We start from the raw sequence: 15,404 nt of genomic DNA, 5'->3' as shown, positions 1-15,404 counted from the left end.
ATCTTTTGATATATTTGCAAACTGGGTACAAGAATAAAACCCGCACCTTTGCAAGTTCCTTTTTCCATCTTTCTCGGAATTGGACAAGTTTCGCTGAAAACTGAATTAATTGATCGCTCATTTCAAGACCGTCATGAGTTCAGCTATGCTTCACGAATCCATCTGGGTCGACAGGCCGAAATATGAACAAGCCGAGGCACATTATCAAAGATTTCTCGCGGGAACGATCGCTCAGCCGGCACATGGAGCGAATTCAGTAAAGGTGCGATTTTTTTTTTATTTCCGTCCATGTACACAATGAATTGATCTAAACGAGGAAAATACATTAATCAGTCCAATAGGCGTTTAACATAGTTACAACCCATAAAACACGATTTAGCATGACAGTAAGTAATTAGCTCATATTGAAATAAAGCGTAACAATATGTTTGAAGAAAAGAAATTCAGCAAGGAATCTGAGCGCAAAGGAATTTATCCGGGGAATATATTTTGGTTTCAGTGATTGAATTCAGCGGGGCCAATCCATTTTATGTCTACCCCCCTCTCACCTCCTCTTCACTTCCCCTGTAGAAAAGGTAAGTCAAAATTTATCCCTAAAGACATCAAAATGCTGATTAAGTCTCAATACCCCTCAAGACCTCCCCCCACTTCCCCCTCAAGAAAAAAAATCTTCTTAAAAATGTTCCAAACATCAAGCAATACTGATGTAGTAATCTTCTCAGGAATGACTGTTGTAGAGCCCATCCTTGTCAACAAGGATTGGGATGTAAAAAATTATGTCTAAAATGGAATAGTCCTCAGAATTGCATTGATATCTATCTGTTTCATATTTTATTTTGCTGTTTTGCTGTGCAATGTCCCTCATGCTTGGGGAGGCACTACGTCACGAGGAACAAGCCTTACAATATTTGATTACTAACCCTAACCTGAAAACTAACCCTGACCTGACCAAATTACAATATTTGTAAAGGAATCCACATCAGCCTTAACCGGTTTTTGTACTGGTTCTCTATCCTGGTTGAACTGGAATTTGGAATTGTTGGTTTTTGTGGAGGGAGGAAAACCAGAGAACCCAGGGAAAAACCCTTGGAGCAAGGCAAGAACCAACAACAAACTCAACCCACATATGGCACCAGGCTAGAATCGAACCCAGGCCACAATGGGGGGAAGTGAACACTCTCACCCCTGCACCATCCCTGCTTCTCACAATCAAAGTCTACTCTACCTAACCCTAAGCTTACCCTAAGATACTAACCTAACCATAAACTACTGAAATGCTGCTTAACTCTAAATACTAAATCCCTAAATCCCCAATAAATCTTCAATAATTCTTGAGGATGTTGAGTGCAACTCCATATCATCTTGAACAATTAAGAGTGCAGATGTATACATATATGAACAGATCTGTTTTGCATTGTAACTGTTGTCACTTAACTGTCCGCTTTATTGAGTATTTTGGTGTTGTATCATGGTTATTGTAAGATAACTTGACTATCATACTACTGTTGTTTGCTGTTTTCATTCCTTTACTTTTTATTTGTCTTCGCAAATTACCAGCAATAAAATTTTTTCATAGATTTGTACATTCTCAACCCATTCGCTGTGTGACTTTTCTTAATCTTTAATAATCTCAGACATCAGTTCTTTCCAGTACTATACATAACTCCCTCTGATTTTTCATGTCTGTCCCTCATTCCTTTTCAAAATGCATTCTTTTCTCTCTCAGGCTTCAAGCTTTTCTCCGGTTCAAGAGATAGCAAAAGCCCGTAAAAAAATTCAACAGACTCTTAGCACGGTAAGCTAGACTTAGCTTGCCCCAACTTTCATCTAATAAGTTCAGTGTAACCCCTGATGACCTCACCATTTAGTGCAGTCCTTTCATATTAGAACACGGAAGGCCTTATGTGCAACTTAGGCACAAACAGGATTATGTGTGTTATGTTTCATATAGAATGGGTTGAATGAATGAAGAAACTATAGATCATACCTTTTTAAAATAATTTTTGGGTCTGTTTTGACCAATGTTTTTGCATCAAGAGACGAGTTGAGAAACAGTCACTTTAGTCTTCTTAGTATATTTATCAAATTTCAGATGCCTATGAAATAGCAAATTATTAGTACAGATAAAGAAAACTTTGTTTAAGTAATGAGGACCTCTTAAATTCACGAGACCACCTCATTATTACACTTACTATTTAATGCTCAGTCATTTATTTTTAATTCCATGCATGCATTTTGTTTTTTATGTAGGCTCCTTCTTCCACACCAGCTGTAGCTGGAGGAGATACACGCATTGCTTCATTAGAGGAGGAAAACAGACAACTCAAAAAAGGTACTTCAGTGCACAAAGAAACATCTGCTTAGTAAGGCTAGGTTTGTTTTGTTAACTCTGACCAGAAGGGCAAACATTGGACCCACAGGTGTGGTGTAGGTGTCCCATGCCCGCACCACTTATTCTGGTTACGGTCATAGCAATGGGTGACAAGAACTGTAATGTTTCTACTCTTGGTTGAGCATTAAGTTTGCTCACACCCATTTATACACCTGGGTGAAGAGAGGCACTGTAAGAGTACAGTGCATTGCTGAAGAACAGGGCTGTAGTCTGAAAAAAATTATGACTGAGGCAATGTCCAAATTAAATTCTCTTCCATGGTATTTGTATTAACAATGATTTAGTAATATGTAGACAAGTAAAAACAAACGATATAATCTCCCGACGTTTTGGTGACCTCATGACGCCATTATCAAGGGTACAAATGAGAATTAAATTAACAAGTGCGAGTTCAAGAGTTATAACCAATTTACATAGCGGAGGTGGCTACACAAATACTTTAGCACGGATAGAATCCGTTTGCACATTCAAACTCAGTGTTAATTGTTTGATGTAAAGCATCTCATTGACAAGACAATTGAATTTGTTCATGCGTTTCTTGAGAACTTTGAAACAGCTGAGGAGGTCCTCAGGGACAGCGCCTGCGTGGTCGGCCATAAAAGCACGTCATCTTCAGTATGCAAGCACTTTGACAACAACCACACGGGTGCTGTCCCTGAGGACCTCCTCAGCTGTTTCAAAGTTCTCAAGAAATGCATGAACAAATTCGATTGTCTTGTCAACGAGATGCTTTACATCAAACAATTAACACCGAGTTTGAACGTGCAAACGGATTCTATCTGTGCTAAAGTATTTGTGTAGCCACCTCCGATCCGCTATGTAAATTAGTTATAACTCTTGAACTCGCACTTGTTAATTTAATTCTCATTTGTACCCTTGATAATGGCGTCATGAGGTCGCCGAAACGTTGGGAGATTATATCATTTGTTTTTACATGTCTATCCATGATATTTAGGGGCGAAAATGAAAAAATGGATGAGGCAAGTGCCTTGGTTTGCCTATCACTAGCTATGGCCGGGCCATGCAGTGAGCCTAGCAGGGCTCAAACTTTGATGACTAGATGATAGGAGTTCAGTGCTAGTGTACCATTTAGATCAGTGTGCGTTCAGCACCTCTGCTCAGCACAGCCCAATGATGGTACTGGTCTTGAGTTTCCAGTGACTTGTTTCCACTGCTGAGTGATAACTTGCTGTGATTATCAGATAATCTCACAAAAATACTTAACAGTAGTATTTTATATCCAATTTAGATTGTACTTTGATGGCAGTTTATTTTTAACCTGACTTGTTTTAATCTTAATCGCAATGTTTTTCAGTCACTGAAGAATTGCAGGCAGCTCTTCAAAAACTCACCCTGCGTGTTGATCAACTTGAAAAAGGTGAGAGAGCTTCCACCAGTAATTTACACTACATCTACCTGCACCATTAAAAATAAACTAATTATTAGTAACTGCAGGCAAGACACTGTTTTTTGGGAAATGAAGTGAATGTTGATGAATTGCTATGGATATGAAAAACAGTATTGTTTTATAATGTTTTGAGCACTAGCATCTTGTCATTATGATTGTCAGATTTGTTTTTTTGACATGATGACAATTTTTCTTTCAGGCAATAAAGCACAGCCAACAGCTCAATCTTCAGCAGTAAGTCTGCAGAATGTAGCATTATTATTACTACCAATATTTACAGATTAGAGATCAAGTACATATTTAAAATATTTATAAGTGCAGACTCAGAGTATCATAGTAACCTGCTTGAGTGTGGTGTAGCAAATGTTTTGTGGAGTTTTGACTCCTTCGTTAGGGTTTTTCTGCACCCCATCACCTTCTCAACAGTTAATTGAGTCTGACCGGCACTTGACTGACCTTGTGTGGAGGTTTGTGCCTGGGTTGCGGGTAATCAAAGTATCAGAGGTCTCGGTCATCCCAGACAGCCATCTTCCACTCGCTCTGTACAATGCAGTTGTTAAAATCTAATTATGTGGTCATTTCATACACCTTAGCCACCACAGAAAGAAACAAAAGCCAAGGAAGATGATGATGACGACTTTGACTTGTTTGGCTCCGATGATGATGATGATGATGATGATGAGGAAGAAGTAAGAAAATACTGTTAGATAGACCCTAGGGGTTGGGGTACTCCCTACAGTGGCCTACATGAGAGGCTCTGCTCGAAAGGGGTACCTTCTTCAGGCTTTAGATTTATAAAAGGGTATGCTCTTCACAAGTTGAGGTATACATGTATGAAAGGGTTTGAAAATCTGTCATTTAATTATTTTAAAGGGCCTTTAATTAAAATATTTCAAATGGACGCACCTTATGGCTATATCAGGCACTAGGCACTACATGAAAATGACAAGAAGACTTCCTTTTTTGGTGATTTATTCATAATACGGGCCAGTTATGAACGTATGTGAAAGAGGTACTTTTTTTCCATAATGGCATACAAAAGGGCCACTACCTTTTCTGTCATAATAGTATACAAAAGGGTAGGGGGTTGGACCTCAGGGCAGAGCCTCACTGTATAGGACATTGTAGAGTGCCCCCCTCCCCCTCTGGGAGATGGACAGGCAATGAGAATGTCTCTGAGATACTGCTTTGACATTAGAGGGTTGTCATATACTTTCCAGTTGTTCGACTTGGACCAGTTGTGCCACTAGAACCACTTGAATCTTAACTTTCACAATTTGAACAAGTGGTGAGTATTGACATGCGTGAAAGGCTGATTAAGAGCAATCATTACCAATTGGGATTGGTACAATACATGTACCTGCATGTTGCTTGAATCTCACAAGCTGTGAAGGCTTAATGGAAAAATAAGAAAATTGGGATCATTCCTTGACCTGCATTTAGCAAAGCAGTTTTTCAGTTCAAAATCGTGTTATGACTGTCAGCTCATTTCATTACACGACCAATACTAGGTGTTGAAAGCTGAAGGAAACGTTAAACAAACTCTCTTTCACCAACTTTGTTACCTTTTATGTTAAATTAAGTGCATTGTATTTTCATAGGAAAATGAAGCCAAGAAGGCCAGGTTGGCAGCATATGCAGCTAAGAAAGCAAAAAGTAAGAAAAAGTAATGCATGCATAAAAATATAAATCATGGAAAATATACTCGTTCTCCCAATTAGATGGATTTTAACTCTCTAGGTTCCTCAACAAGGCTATAGAATCCCTTTCCTGAAGCAAGATTATTTGGAAGTGACCATCCAGCTTTTTGAAGACTTTTGAAGAGTAGTTAAGTGGAATCCCAATTTCTGGAACCCTTAATTTTACATAACTCCTGATAATTTGGACAAATGTTGTCCCCTCCCCTCAGCTAAACAGATAGAGTATTAAGTTTACCCCCATTCCTTGAACAACCCAATTCTTCAATTCTTGTTTCCTTTGGAGGCTTGCAAAATCCAGATTCCACTGTTTGTTACACGGTGATGTAATATATTTAAGCAATAGTGCAATTTTCCTGAGTTTACATAGCCTCATCTAAACATGAGGAGGGTTGGGAGAATTTGAGACAGTAATGCAAACCTGAGATGTAGTCTTGGGTTTGCATAACTTTCAAGAATCTCCCAACCCCCCTGAGGCTATGTAAACATGGAAAAATTGTTCTATTGTTTTTATAAAAAAATAATTCTCAAAAATACGTGCGAATCTAAAACGTCACAACCGTGTTTACACACTCTCATCTAAACACAGCTATCGACCAGTGAGAGTACATGTGGTCACTCAGTTATTTTATGAGTAATAATGTTCCCTTTAGGCATGTTTAAACATTGGAAATTATGTGCAGCTAATTTCAGTGATTGTGAAGGGCAAATTATGAACGTTTCTGACCTGGTATATGTAGGTAATTTTCATCATCCGATTTTCTGCTCGTAACTGTCTTTCTTTCTTTCTTTCTTTCTTTCTTTTTGTTTAGAACCAGCGCTAATAGCCAAGTCAAACATCATTCTAGATGTTAAACCGGTAAAGTAGATTTCCATTAGTCTATAAACTAAAGACACCTTTTACTGTTGTATTAATGTCCTAATACAACCATCATTTGGGTTGTCACGCTATGTTTTTCTTGTACAGGAGTATTGTGTAACGACCCAATATAACAGCTGTGTGGGTGACCATTTAATAAGAACTTTTTTGTCTATGGTTCTGTGGATATTAGAAATAATTACAATGTACATGATATCAAACCTAAGTGGGCCTGTTTTATTTAAGTTCTTAGTACTAGGAGCATTCCAGATTGTCATAAATCCTGTGTTTGTGTTAATGTTTCTTTTTTTGTTTTGTTTTTCTTTCTCTTTGACAACTCATTGCTCAGTGGGATGATGAAACAGGTACTGTACTGTAACATCAATCGATAAATACTGTAAAAGTATGATTTAGTGTGCAGGCACTGCTTATTAGTTTTCGCGGCTCAAGAGAGGGTACTTCGTGAAAGCCAGCCACTTATTTGCAGCAGCAGACAATTTCAATTTAGCAGCAATTCCAAGGCTGGACATCACTTCCTTCTTGAGAAAATTTGCACTTGAAATATTAATTGCATGTGCTGGAAACCTAAGTTTATAGTACAAGATGACTTGAAAAGTAACCTGGTTTAGTACCATTCAATGTTATTCTTCTGTTTGTCGGACTGACAGCTACATGCAAATACTGTTTGCATCTTTGACGGTACTTCTTGTTTGTCTCCCAATATTTTGTAGATTTAAAAGCCCTGGAAGCGGCCGTTCGTTCCATCGAGTGTGATGGACTTGAATGGAAAGCTAGTAAGTACATATCAACCAGCTCTCTCAGATCAAGCTGTAAACTCTCCAAAATACAGACTGAGTATCTCGGTATCTCAGAATCAAATGAGCTCTAGAGTTTAACCTGGTGTAACAGAGGTCATTGCTGTTTGTGGTCATAAAAAATAATCATTTCAGGTTGGCATTTTCATAATTTTGCATAATTTTCATTTAATGCAGCACCAACTTATTAACTCTCGTTTGTAACCATAAGTCATGCAATTCTTAAGAGAATAAATATAAATATATTGTAGTCTTCACAATGGGACCACTTCAACCAAGGTCGCCTGACAAAATTTTCCACAAAATAAAATTAATTTACCCAATAAAAATCATGAAAGTTAATTGTTTTCCATCAAATTATCCTTGTAATAAAGCAGTACATTACGAAGGCAACAAAGTTGTGGTCATTTTCATTAGTCGCACTGTAAAAGGCTGCATGCAGCTTGTGATTATTGTTAAGAAAGTGTTATTGCATTTTATTGACAGGCAAGTTCATTCCTGTTGCATATGGTGTGCAGAAACTTCAAATTTCCTGTGTAGTAGAAGATGATAAAGTCGGTACGGATTTTCTGGAAGAAAAAATCACAGAATTTGAGGACTTTGTAAGTAAATATTGCTGTAAAAAGGCTTTTTTGTGGTCTATTCCCTCTAAACACATACCATTTGTAAACAGAATTGCTTTCAGTTCCTAAATATTTAGCTTTTAATAACCTTTGTGGAATGAGGATTAATTAACTGTTTATCACAATGATGCCACAAAGGAGCAATATTACAGTTTAATTTTAAAATGGTTTACAACAATAGTGTAACGTGTCTAACGATTTTCTCTCTTGTTTTAACTTAGTGAAATTGTTGCTAAATTCTCTTCTCTCATTTTTCCTTTCAGGTCCAAAGTGTAGATGTTGCAGCTTTCAACAAACTCTAAATCATTGCTGTTCAAAATAGTAGTCAAATAAATGTCATCTTAGAACTCTTTCATGTTTTGTTCAGTAATCACTGAGTAATAGACAGCTCTGTCTCCATGTAGTCGATCCCAGGCGTTCAATATTAGTTAAGGTGTGGCGCAAAAAAAGGCGGAGCAAAATAAAGGGGAGAGAGACTTGTGCTAGGGGAGGATGACTTCCCGCGCCGCGCTTCTACCTTATTTTTTTGTGAGCCATTTTTTCGCACTGGGCCCCAAGTTTCGCTGAACGTCTGGAAAAGTCTAGTCTCCATGCTCTTTCTTGTGCTATTTTTTGACCATCCACTCCCCTTAACCGAATTGAAAAAAATTCTTCTTTTTGGTCTAAGAAAGAAATTAACCTCTTTCGGCTAAAGCGCCAACGTCGGGTACGGTCGACATGATGGGAAGACGGACACCGAATACGAAGATACTATGTTCTCCTGCTCAGACATTCTTTTGGCTTGTTGCGTACCGCTTCCCATTTTGGGGCGCGGCGCGGCGCGGCCAAAGAATGTCTGCGTATCGAGGCTGATATGAAGACGGTCGACGTTACATGCTCTATATACCTGAGAAATCCTTGAAAGTCCCTTGAATTTAAAAACAAGATCTAAGACCTTAAAATACCCCTTTAGAGTCAATTTAATTAAAATCTGGTGTTGTAATCATACAGATTTCTGAGGCTTCAAAGTGGTTAAAATACAATTAACGCCCAGAACTCTGGAATTACTGTGAAAAACTATGATGTTATTAAGACTGTAAACCAACCCCGATTTTTAGTCGTCCTTTAAACATAGTCGTCAAGGCCCTGAAGTGATAAGGAATTTTTTTTCTTCTTCTGAGAATCACCGTTAAAGGTACTGAATTGCATTGCGTTTAATTTATCAAGTTTTTCCCTGTGACCCTCTGCGGACTGATACCCCAATTGGGGGGGGGGGGGACTCCTGTATAAACACGACGGGGGTGCTCGTAGTACCTTTTAGTGGTTAAGAAAGCGGTTTTGGCACACAGCGGGAGCTTTTGTGCTAACTGTTAGGGTATTGGACCAAAAAAAAAAAAAAAAAAAAAAAAACAGGAGATAATGTGTTATGTAAGAACTGGCACTGACTGATACATGATATCGGACGTTTGTTGTTGGGCGCCTCCCCCTTAAAAAATAAATCTGTCTGATTGCAGGTTGCGTCGGTTTTTCGTTTGTGTTTGGAGACGAGGCAGTAACAAGCCAACTCTGCCAACTGAGAAAGTTGCGTGAGTTCACGCAGGTGTTTGGTGTTTTGAGACACTTGAGGACCTTGTGGAGGGTATGTGGTCATGGTTGTATTGTAAATTGGGTTTGCATAAGGGCCAGCTGGTCTTTTAATCAAGGGAAGCCTTTGTCGATGAACTGAGTTCAAGCATTCAGTGTATATTTTGATTTGGAATGGTTCGCTGGCTGGTCTTTAATGCCCTTTAGGGTTTAATTTTTCCAGGTTAGTATATAAACGGAACAGATAAGGGGGTTAAACGTTTATTATTTCCTCTCGTACTGAAAACGGGAAGACTAGTCCAGCATAGGATTGAACTTTGAACTGTCCTCGAAATTCTTGGGTATCCTGTGCGATCCGCTGAGCACTGGGAACTAGTAAATATTCGCGCTTTTTCGCGACCTCATTCATAATTTTCGGAGTCTTTCTGCGCAGAGATCGCGCCGAGGTTGTACAGTTTATTGGAATTTGGAATATTCAGGCGAGTTGTTCCCAAACAGGTAAAAAAGCTTTCGAAATGAGGCTACGGCGATAAGGTTCTTAATTTTATAATATTGCGACAGCTACTCGAAAGCAATCGCGGCTGAAATTGCGTTTTGCGAGAAGGGAAGCTGCGAGATCGAATCAGCTTGACATGACAACGACGAATCAACTGAGCTGTTTTGTAAAATGCGTATTTCTGTGGACTACAGTTCCCTTATAAGAACTTCAGACGGGTTGTGCATCATTAGTGTATAGAAATGGTGGAGTCTGTGCATTGTTAGTGTCACTAATAAGGGGGGGGGGGGGGAAGGAAGGTTAAAGTTAGCCGGTGGCATGGTGGTGGGATGAAGCCATGAAGTGGGGGGGGGGGGGTGGTGGGTGGGTGGGTGGGCTATATTTAATGAGAATACAATTTGACACAAAAGTTTCTTTTTTGTAGTTAAAGATGCGCAGAGGTGACCAATACAAAAGCAAAAATGATGGACGAGTTTATTTTTACTTTGGTAAACTGGGCTTTCCTACAGGATCTTTCAAGCAAGTAAGTCATGCCCATGTAATAAAAGTCTGCCCAGGGCTGGGTATTGATAAGAGTGATATTCAAGATTTATATAAATGTTACAGGATAATATTATCACACGATTTTTTTTTTATCTCTTGGCTTGCTAGTGATGAAGTGATTGTGTTTACACAGAAATAATGAAATTATACCACTGAAATATGCCTGGAAGAAGGTTCAACCCCTTCTGGCATCCTCATGCCACTAAAGGAATTAGGTACACTCAAATGGCATGATATACAAAAACAAAAAGATGAATGGTGAGAGTATTCACACTAAGGTTGTTTTTACCAGCTTGTTAATTCAATGTGTCTAAGATTCCATCATAATTATTTTGATTAGGGGATTCAACATGGTGGAGAGTAATTAGCCATTCAATGCATTTTCCAGAAAATATCCAAACCCCACCATGGAAGGTGTTTGGATTTGATCCCCCCCAACCCCTCTGGAAGTTCCATTTTAGCTTCATACTGTCTTTTAAAATTTTTTGGCTTTTGAGACCCCCAGCCCTTTCAGAATTTTGGCTGCCCTTCCATGGGGTGGGCATGGCTATTTTTTTTTTTTAAAAAGGTCACTTTATTGTCAAAAAACTCTAACACCGATGTCGTATCATTCCAGGTCCTGTCAAAATATGTGAACGCTCTTTTAAACACCAAGGGTGGTATGCTAGTGTTTGGGGTGGAGCCGTCAGGTGAGCTTTAAAGCTTCAGTGTTGTAAAGATGCACTCACCTAGTGTAGTTTTAAAATATTCATGGACAGACTTTTCATTAGATACATATTGCTCATATATTTGTCAGAGAGGGCTGGGCATGTGAATCTTTGCACTCAGCGTTTTCAAAATGATGACAATGTGGAAAATATATTCAAGATCTTGCTATAATTAACCACCAGATGGGAGTTGTGTTGGCTTGTCCTTTGGCATGCTTAAGTCTGAATTGAGCAACCAAGGGTTTGACCCCTGGTGAGGGCTTTTTTGTTTTGTTGTTGGGCAAGGGACTTTACTCTCACAGTACCTTTCCTGGCCACCTGGGTGTATACCTGGGTAAATTTACTGCACTGAGAAAGCAGGGGAGCAATCATGGTATTACATTACTTTATAGAGCGGTTTTCAATTGAGTGTTGAAAGTAATTAGACAATTACTTTGGTTTTGGCAAGAAATTGGTTTGCTGTTTTGGTTTTATGACTCTCAATTGAAAACCACTCTACTAAACAAATAATGTTACTATGTAAAGTAACATTAGATAACATTACCACTGACTGCTTTTATTTTTAGGAAAAATTATTGGTTCCAATATTTACGGCAGGCAACAGGAAGACCTGTATAAGTTAGAATTGGATACGGAGGTCAGGGCAACTAGACCAACAGTGTCACCAAGCCTCTGCAGGTAATAAATTAAACACTTCCATGCAATAAACAAGGTATAAATAATAATTATTATAATAATCAATTTTATTTGATTTATTTAATAAACTCAAAAAATAAATCAATTACAATATCTTAGTTATTAAATAATAATTATAATGAATTAAGAATTATTATTTAAAATAAAATTATTGATTTAATAAATTAACCTTTAATTAGTGATTAATTACATGAATTTCTATATTAAATATAAAATGCATGTAATTAATGAGTTAATGGCCCCCATATGTTGTGTATATTGGACTAGATAAATTTGATGATCATGAAAGAGTGATTGTCTGGAGAACTGTGAAGCCCCAGCCAAACGATCACAACATTTTAATGCATCATATGACAACATTGAAGGCCACAGCATGTTGCGACATGTTGGGTGTTATTAGCTTAAGTTTGAAACTGGTCAAATTTTTCAAGCAACATTTGTGGTTGATGCATGATGTTGTACTTGTTTGGCCAGGTTCATGCAACAATGTTGCGCCAGGGCATGCGCACTAGTTCGATTTTGCAACACCCAATATGTCACAACAGGGTGGCTAAATGCTTGCAACGTGTTGTGCCCAACAATATTACCATTTGTTGTGGCAAAATGTTGCAATCGTTTGGCGGGGCTTCCAAATGCTGTTCCAACAATGTTGCCATGTGTTGTTTTGAAATGTTATGATTGTTTGGCTGAAGCTTTTTGTGGGGACATGCCTTTTTACAAACACATACATGTACTCCAGGTCTTAACAAAAGACAGCCATTTGTTTACTATCCTTGAGCAATTACATGTACATGTAAATAAATTTAATTTGTTTTATCAACTTCTTTTCTAATCAGGTTTGTTGTTACACAGTTGGAAGACTCTCAACATCTATGCATTGTAGAAATTAAAATCAGTGCTGGTCCAATCGGAGAAATATTTATGAACTCTTCAGAACAGGTAACTCATCTGTAGTAAACAGTTTAAGTTATTGATTTAAAATTTGTGGGGTGTTTTATGTGGTCACTGCAAAATATTGGCAGTAATAACATGCCTATTTTTAACTGAGTTGCTTTATTTTCAATCAGTTTCAACAGGAATAATATTGTACTTTACCTCTTAAGGTAGCTGGCAACAGTTTCCAATAATGTTTTGCACCATTTGACTGCAATCTCGTATTGTTTCCAGGTCTATGTTATCAGGAGAAGACAACTGTTTGGTCCTCTAATTCCTCAGGAAATCAAAGACCTTGTCATTGCAAAGTATAGAGAGGTAATAATGTTGAATTATTGTATTCTGACCAAGGTTGTTCAAAACCCAGGATTGGCAATAATTTTGATTTGAGTTTTGTAACTTTTTTGCTGAGGTTTTCTGTTCATATTGTTTGTCCTTCAGATTTGAGTTTGAATAAACTCAAACTAACCAAAACATAAGCGTAGAAAGACATTCATTTTTCTATACAAGAAATATTTACTACTTCGGCAAACTTTTAATCCCAGGTTTGCAAAAAGTGGCTTTTGAACAACCAGGCCCTGATTGATATACCAAAGTGACCTGATAGTTTTCATGAAGGGTTTTGAAACCTCTTTGCTTCTCTGGGAATACAGGGCTGAAGTGACATTCGATTTATTACGTATACTCCATACTTACAAAAATACCAATTAAAAAATTATATAAACAGGAAATGGAGGTGACCAAAAGCACTGTAGTGCCATACTAGGGAAATTCCCATGAATAAAATAGGAACTATATATACACATGTACAATATATTAAAACAAAATAACGTCATTGTGATTGCTTACTAACCAAAGGCCATCTTTATTGAAACAGGAAATCACATCAACGTGCCACCTTCTCTCACCCAAACTGACAAATGAGACAAAGCAAAAACAAGGCAAGGGAGAAAAACCGGGCGAGTAATTTTTGTGGCTGCCAGTGGTTTGGGATAACACAATCATCATTGATGAGAAGAGTTCTGCTTTACACAGCAACAGCAGCTGAAAGTTTTGACATACAGCCCTGTAATGCAGTCAACGATTTTTTTGCCTGTTCTTGTTACATTATGTCACTACATGCCCAGAGAAAAGGCATCAACTATTTAATTGGAGTGTAATGGTTGTGGTGTCTAATTTTGAACTTTTTCAAATAAGATCACAAAAATAATTTAGACATCTTGATCATTTGTCTGTCAATTACGTGCATTAATTTTATAATGGTTCTTTTTTGCGGTTGCTTCACTCATCCTGTGAAGAAAGTCCTGTTCGACAGCATGGGGCTAGTGGATTTTGTACTGGGACCACAGGAGTTGCAAGGTCATGTCTTATGAAGGGAATAAAAATAAACTTAAAGCAAAAATTTATATAAAAACAGTGATGGCACTAATTGTTAGAGATCACCAAAAACCACTATTTTGGAATATCTAATGATGAAAATTGACCATATTTTGTTCCCCATACAATTCCCTTCTATAGTGTTCAAATTCTCAACAGTTCTTTGTGTAACCTATCACTGCATCAGTTCAGACTCATCAGTGCTCTTTCCACTTTGGACTCACACAACGCTTGATGCTTTCATGAATAAATACGTACATGTCAGTGGATTAATTTTTTGACTTTTCTCGAGACGTGAGCTTGGGAGATCTGTGCAGGGGCCAGTGAATTCTGTCATTCACTTGCCCTTTAGGCAAAGCAGGACAAGATGTTCCAGTACAGGAACACTGACTAAAAACCTCAAATTCTATTTTTTGTGAAATCTTGTTTATTGAATTGAATGTCATAAATAATGCAATAAATATATCTAGCTTCCTGAAAATGGAGCTCTTGGTATCAAAGGAAATAACTAATACTTCACTAACATGACAACATTGTTAAAGTTTAAATCGATTAAACCATAAAATATTGGTGTGAATTTCATTCAGTGATTTAAATTGAGTTCACTGAAATTAGAGCAGTTTTCACTTGAGTATAAAAGTATATCCTATCTGCTTTGGTTTAAAACAACCTGTGTCACTTTGTGATCCAATCAAAAGTAAAACCAAAACCAATTGGGATTTTTTCACACTAAATTTAATCATCTGCACTTTGTGTTAGCTACATGTACTTGGTTGGGAGTTTTGATCGGTTCAATGGATTGTCTTTGTCCTTAATGATTGGACAAAGTGGAAATTACTTTGATTTACAATACTCAACTGAAATCTGGTTATAACGAAATTTGATTATGTATTGCCAGTAACAATATTATAACAATCGCTATTATTGATCTTAGATGTATGCTGTGCAGATTAACTCAGAATTGGAGCAAACTCCTTCCTTTTCTTCTGTGCAGCTCAAAAGACTTTAAAGATTGAACACTGAAAATTTCACATTGATGACTTGGCAGTCTATGTAATCTCACTGCTAGTTGTTGACAGTTTTGCTTTGAAATTTGTGTACACATGGAACAAAAAGTCAGATACTTTGTCATCAGAGTGTAGACTTTTCCAGGTTAAATCTCTTCATCTTTTGGGTGAGGGATAAAAACTGATCATCTTAATGCTGGTTGGCACATGATTGCCATGATTGATACAATCGTAGTGATGGCTACAGATAAAGTTGAGAGATCCTGCAAAAACCGGTTTCCACATGAT

At 37.7% G+C, this 15,404-nt stretch overlaps 2 protein-coding genes across 5 annotated transcripts; both read left to right on the top strand.

Annotated features, from left to right (window-relative positions):
* Positions 1-26: 26 nt before the first annotated feature.
* Positions 27-9,045, top strand: LOC145496137 (elongation factor 1-delta-like). 3 transcript variants are annotated; one of them, XM_081475778.1, is made up of 12 exons: positions 29-262; positions 1,727-1,795; positions 2,251-2,332; positions 3,708-3,770; positions 4,000-4,034; positions 4,403-4,489; positions 5,402-5,456; positions 6,310-6,356; positions 6,706-6,721; positions 7,088-7,150; positions 7,658-7,773; positions 8,058-9,045. In XM_081475778.1, exons 1-12 carry the CDS (start codon positions 134-136, stop codon positions 8,094-8,096), a joined length of 801 nt encoding a protein of 266 aa, XP_081331904.1. In that variant the 5' UTR covers positions 29-133; the 3' UTR covers positions 8,097-9,045. The 3 variants fall into 3 exon arrangements, with proteins under 3 accessions (XP_081331905.1, XP_081331904.1, XP_081331903.1); XM_081475777.1 differs by having other exon boundaries at positions 30-262; positions 4,394-4,489; XM_081475779.1 differs by lacking the exon at positions 1,727-1,795 and having other exon boundaries at positions 27-262; positions 4,394-4,489.
* Positions 9,038-14,672, top strand: LOC145496141 (schlafen-like protein 1). Of its 2 annotated transcripts, none has more exons than XM_081475784.1 (7): positions 9,038-9,412; positions 10,278-10,376; positions 11,013-11,085; positions 11,670-11,781; positions 12,636-12,738; positions 12,967-13,050; positions 13,610-14,672. In XM_081475784.1, exons 2-7 carry the CDS (start codon positions 10,284-10,286, stop codon positions 13,697-13,699), a joined length of 555 nt encoding a protein of 184 aa, XP_081331910.1. In that variant the 5' UTR covers positions 9,038-9,412; positions 10,278-10,283; the 3' UTR covers positions 13,700-14,672. The 2 variants fall into 2 exon arrangements, with proteins under 2 accessions (XP_081331910.1, XP_081331911.1); XM_081475785.1 differs by having other exon boundaries at positions 9,038-9,855.
* The last annotated feature ends 732 nt before the right edge of the window (positions 14,673-15,404 follow it).

The sequence above is a fragment of the Orbicella franksi genome, chromosome 8 (assembly GCF_964199315.1).
Source record: "Orbicella franksi chromosome 8, jaOrbFran1.1, whole genome shotgun sequence".
Taxonomy (NCBI): domain Eukaryota; kingdom Metazoa; phylum Cnidaria; class Anthozoa; order Scleractinia; family Merulinidae; genus Orbicella; species Orbicella franksi.
This window is presented reverse-complemented; position numbering and strand designations above follow the sequence as displayed.

Excerpts from the sequence above, each read along its gene's own strand:
- LOC145496137 (XM_081475777.1), top strand. The coding sequence starts at position 134 with ATGAGTTCAGCTATGCTTCACGAATCCATCTGGGTCGACAGGCCGAAA. Across the intron at positions 3,771-3,999 it reads TGTTGATCAACTTGAAAAAG|GCAATAAAGCACAGCCAACA; the intron begins GTGAGAGAGCTT and ends TTTTTCTTTCAG. Across the intron at positions 4,490-5,401 it reads ATGATGATGATGAGGAAGAA|GAAAATGAAGCCAAGAAGGC; the intron begins GTAAGAAAATAC and ends GTATTTTCATAG.
- LOC145496141 (XM_081475784.1), top strand. The coding sequence starts at position 10,284 with ATGCGCAGAGGTGACCAATACAAAAGCAAAAATGATGGACGAGTTTAT. Across the intron at positions 11,782-12,635 it reads GTGTCACCAAGCCTCTGCAG|GTTTGTTGTTACACAGTTGG; the intron begins GTAATAAATTAA and ends TTTTCTAATCAG. Across the intron at positions 13,051-13,609 it reads TCATTGCAAAGTATAGAGAG|GAAATCACATCAACGTGCCA; the intron begins GTAATAATGTTG and ends TTATTGAAACAG.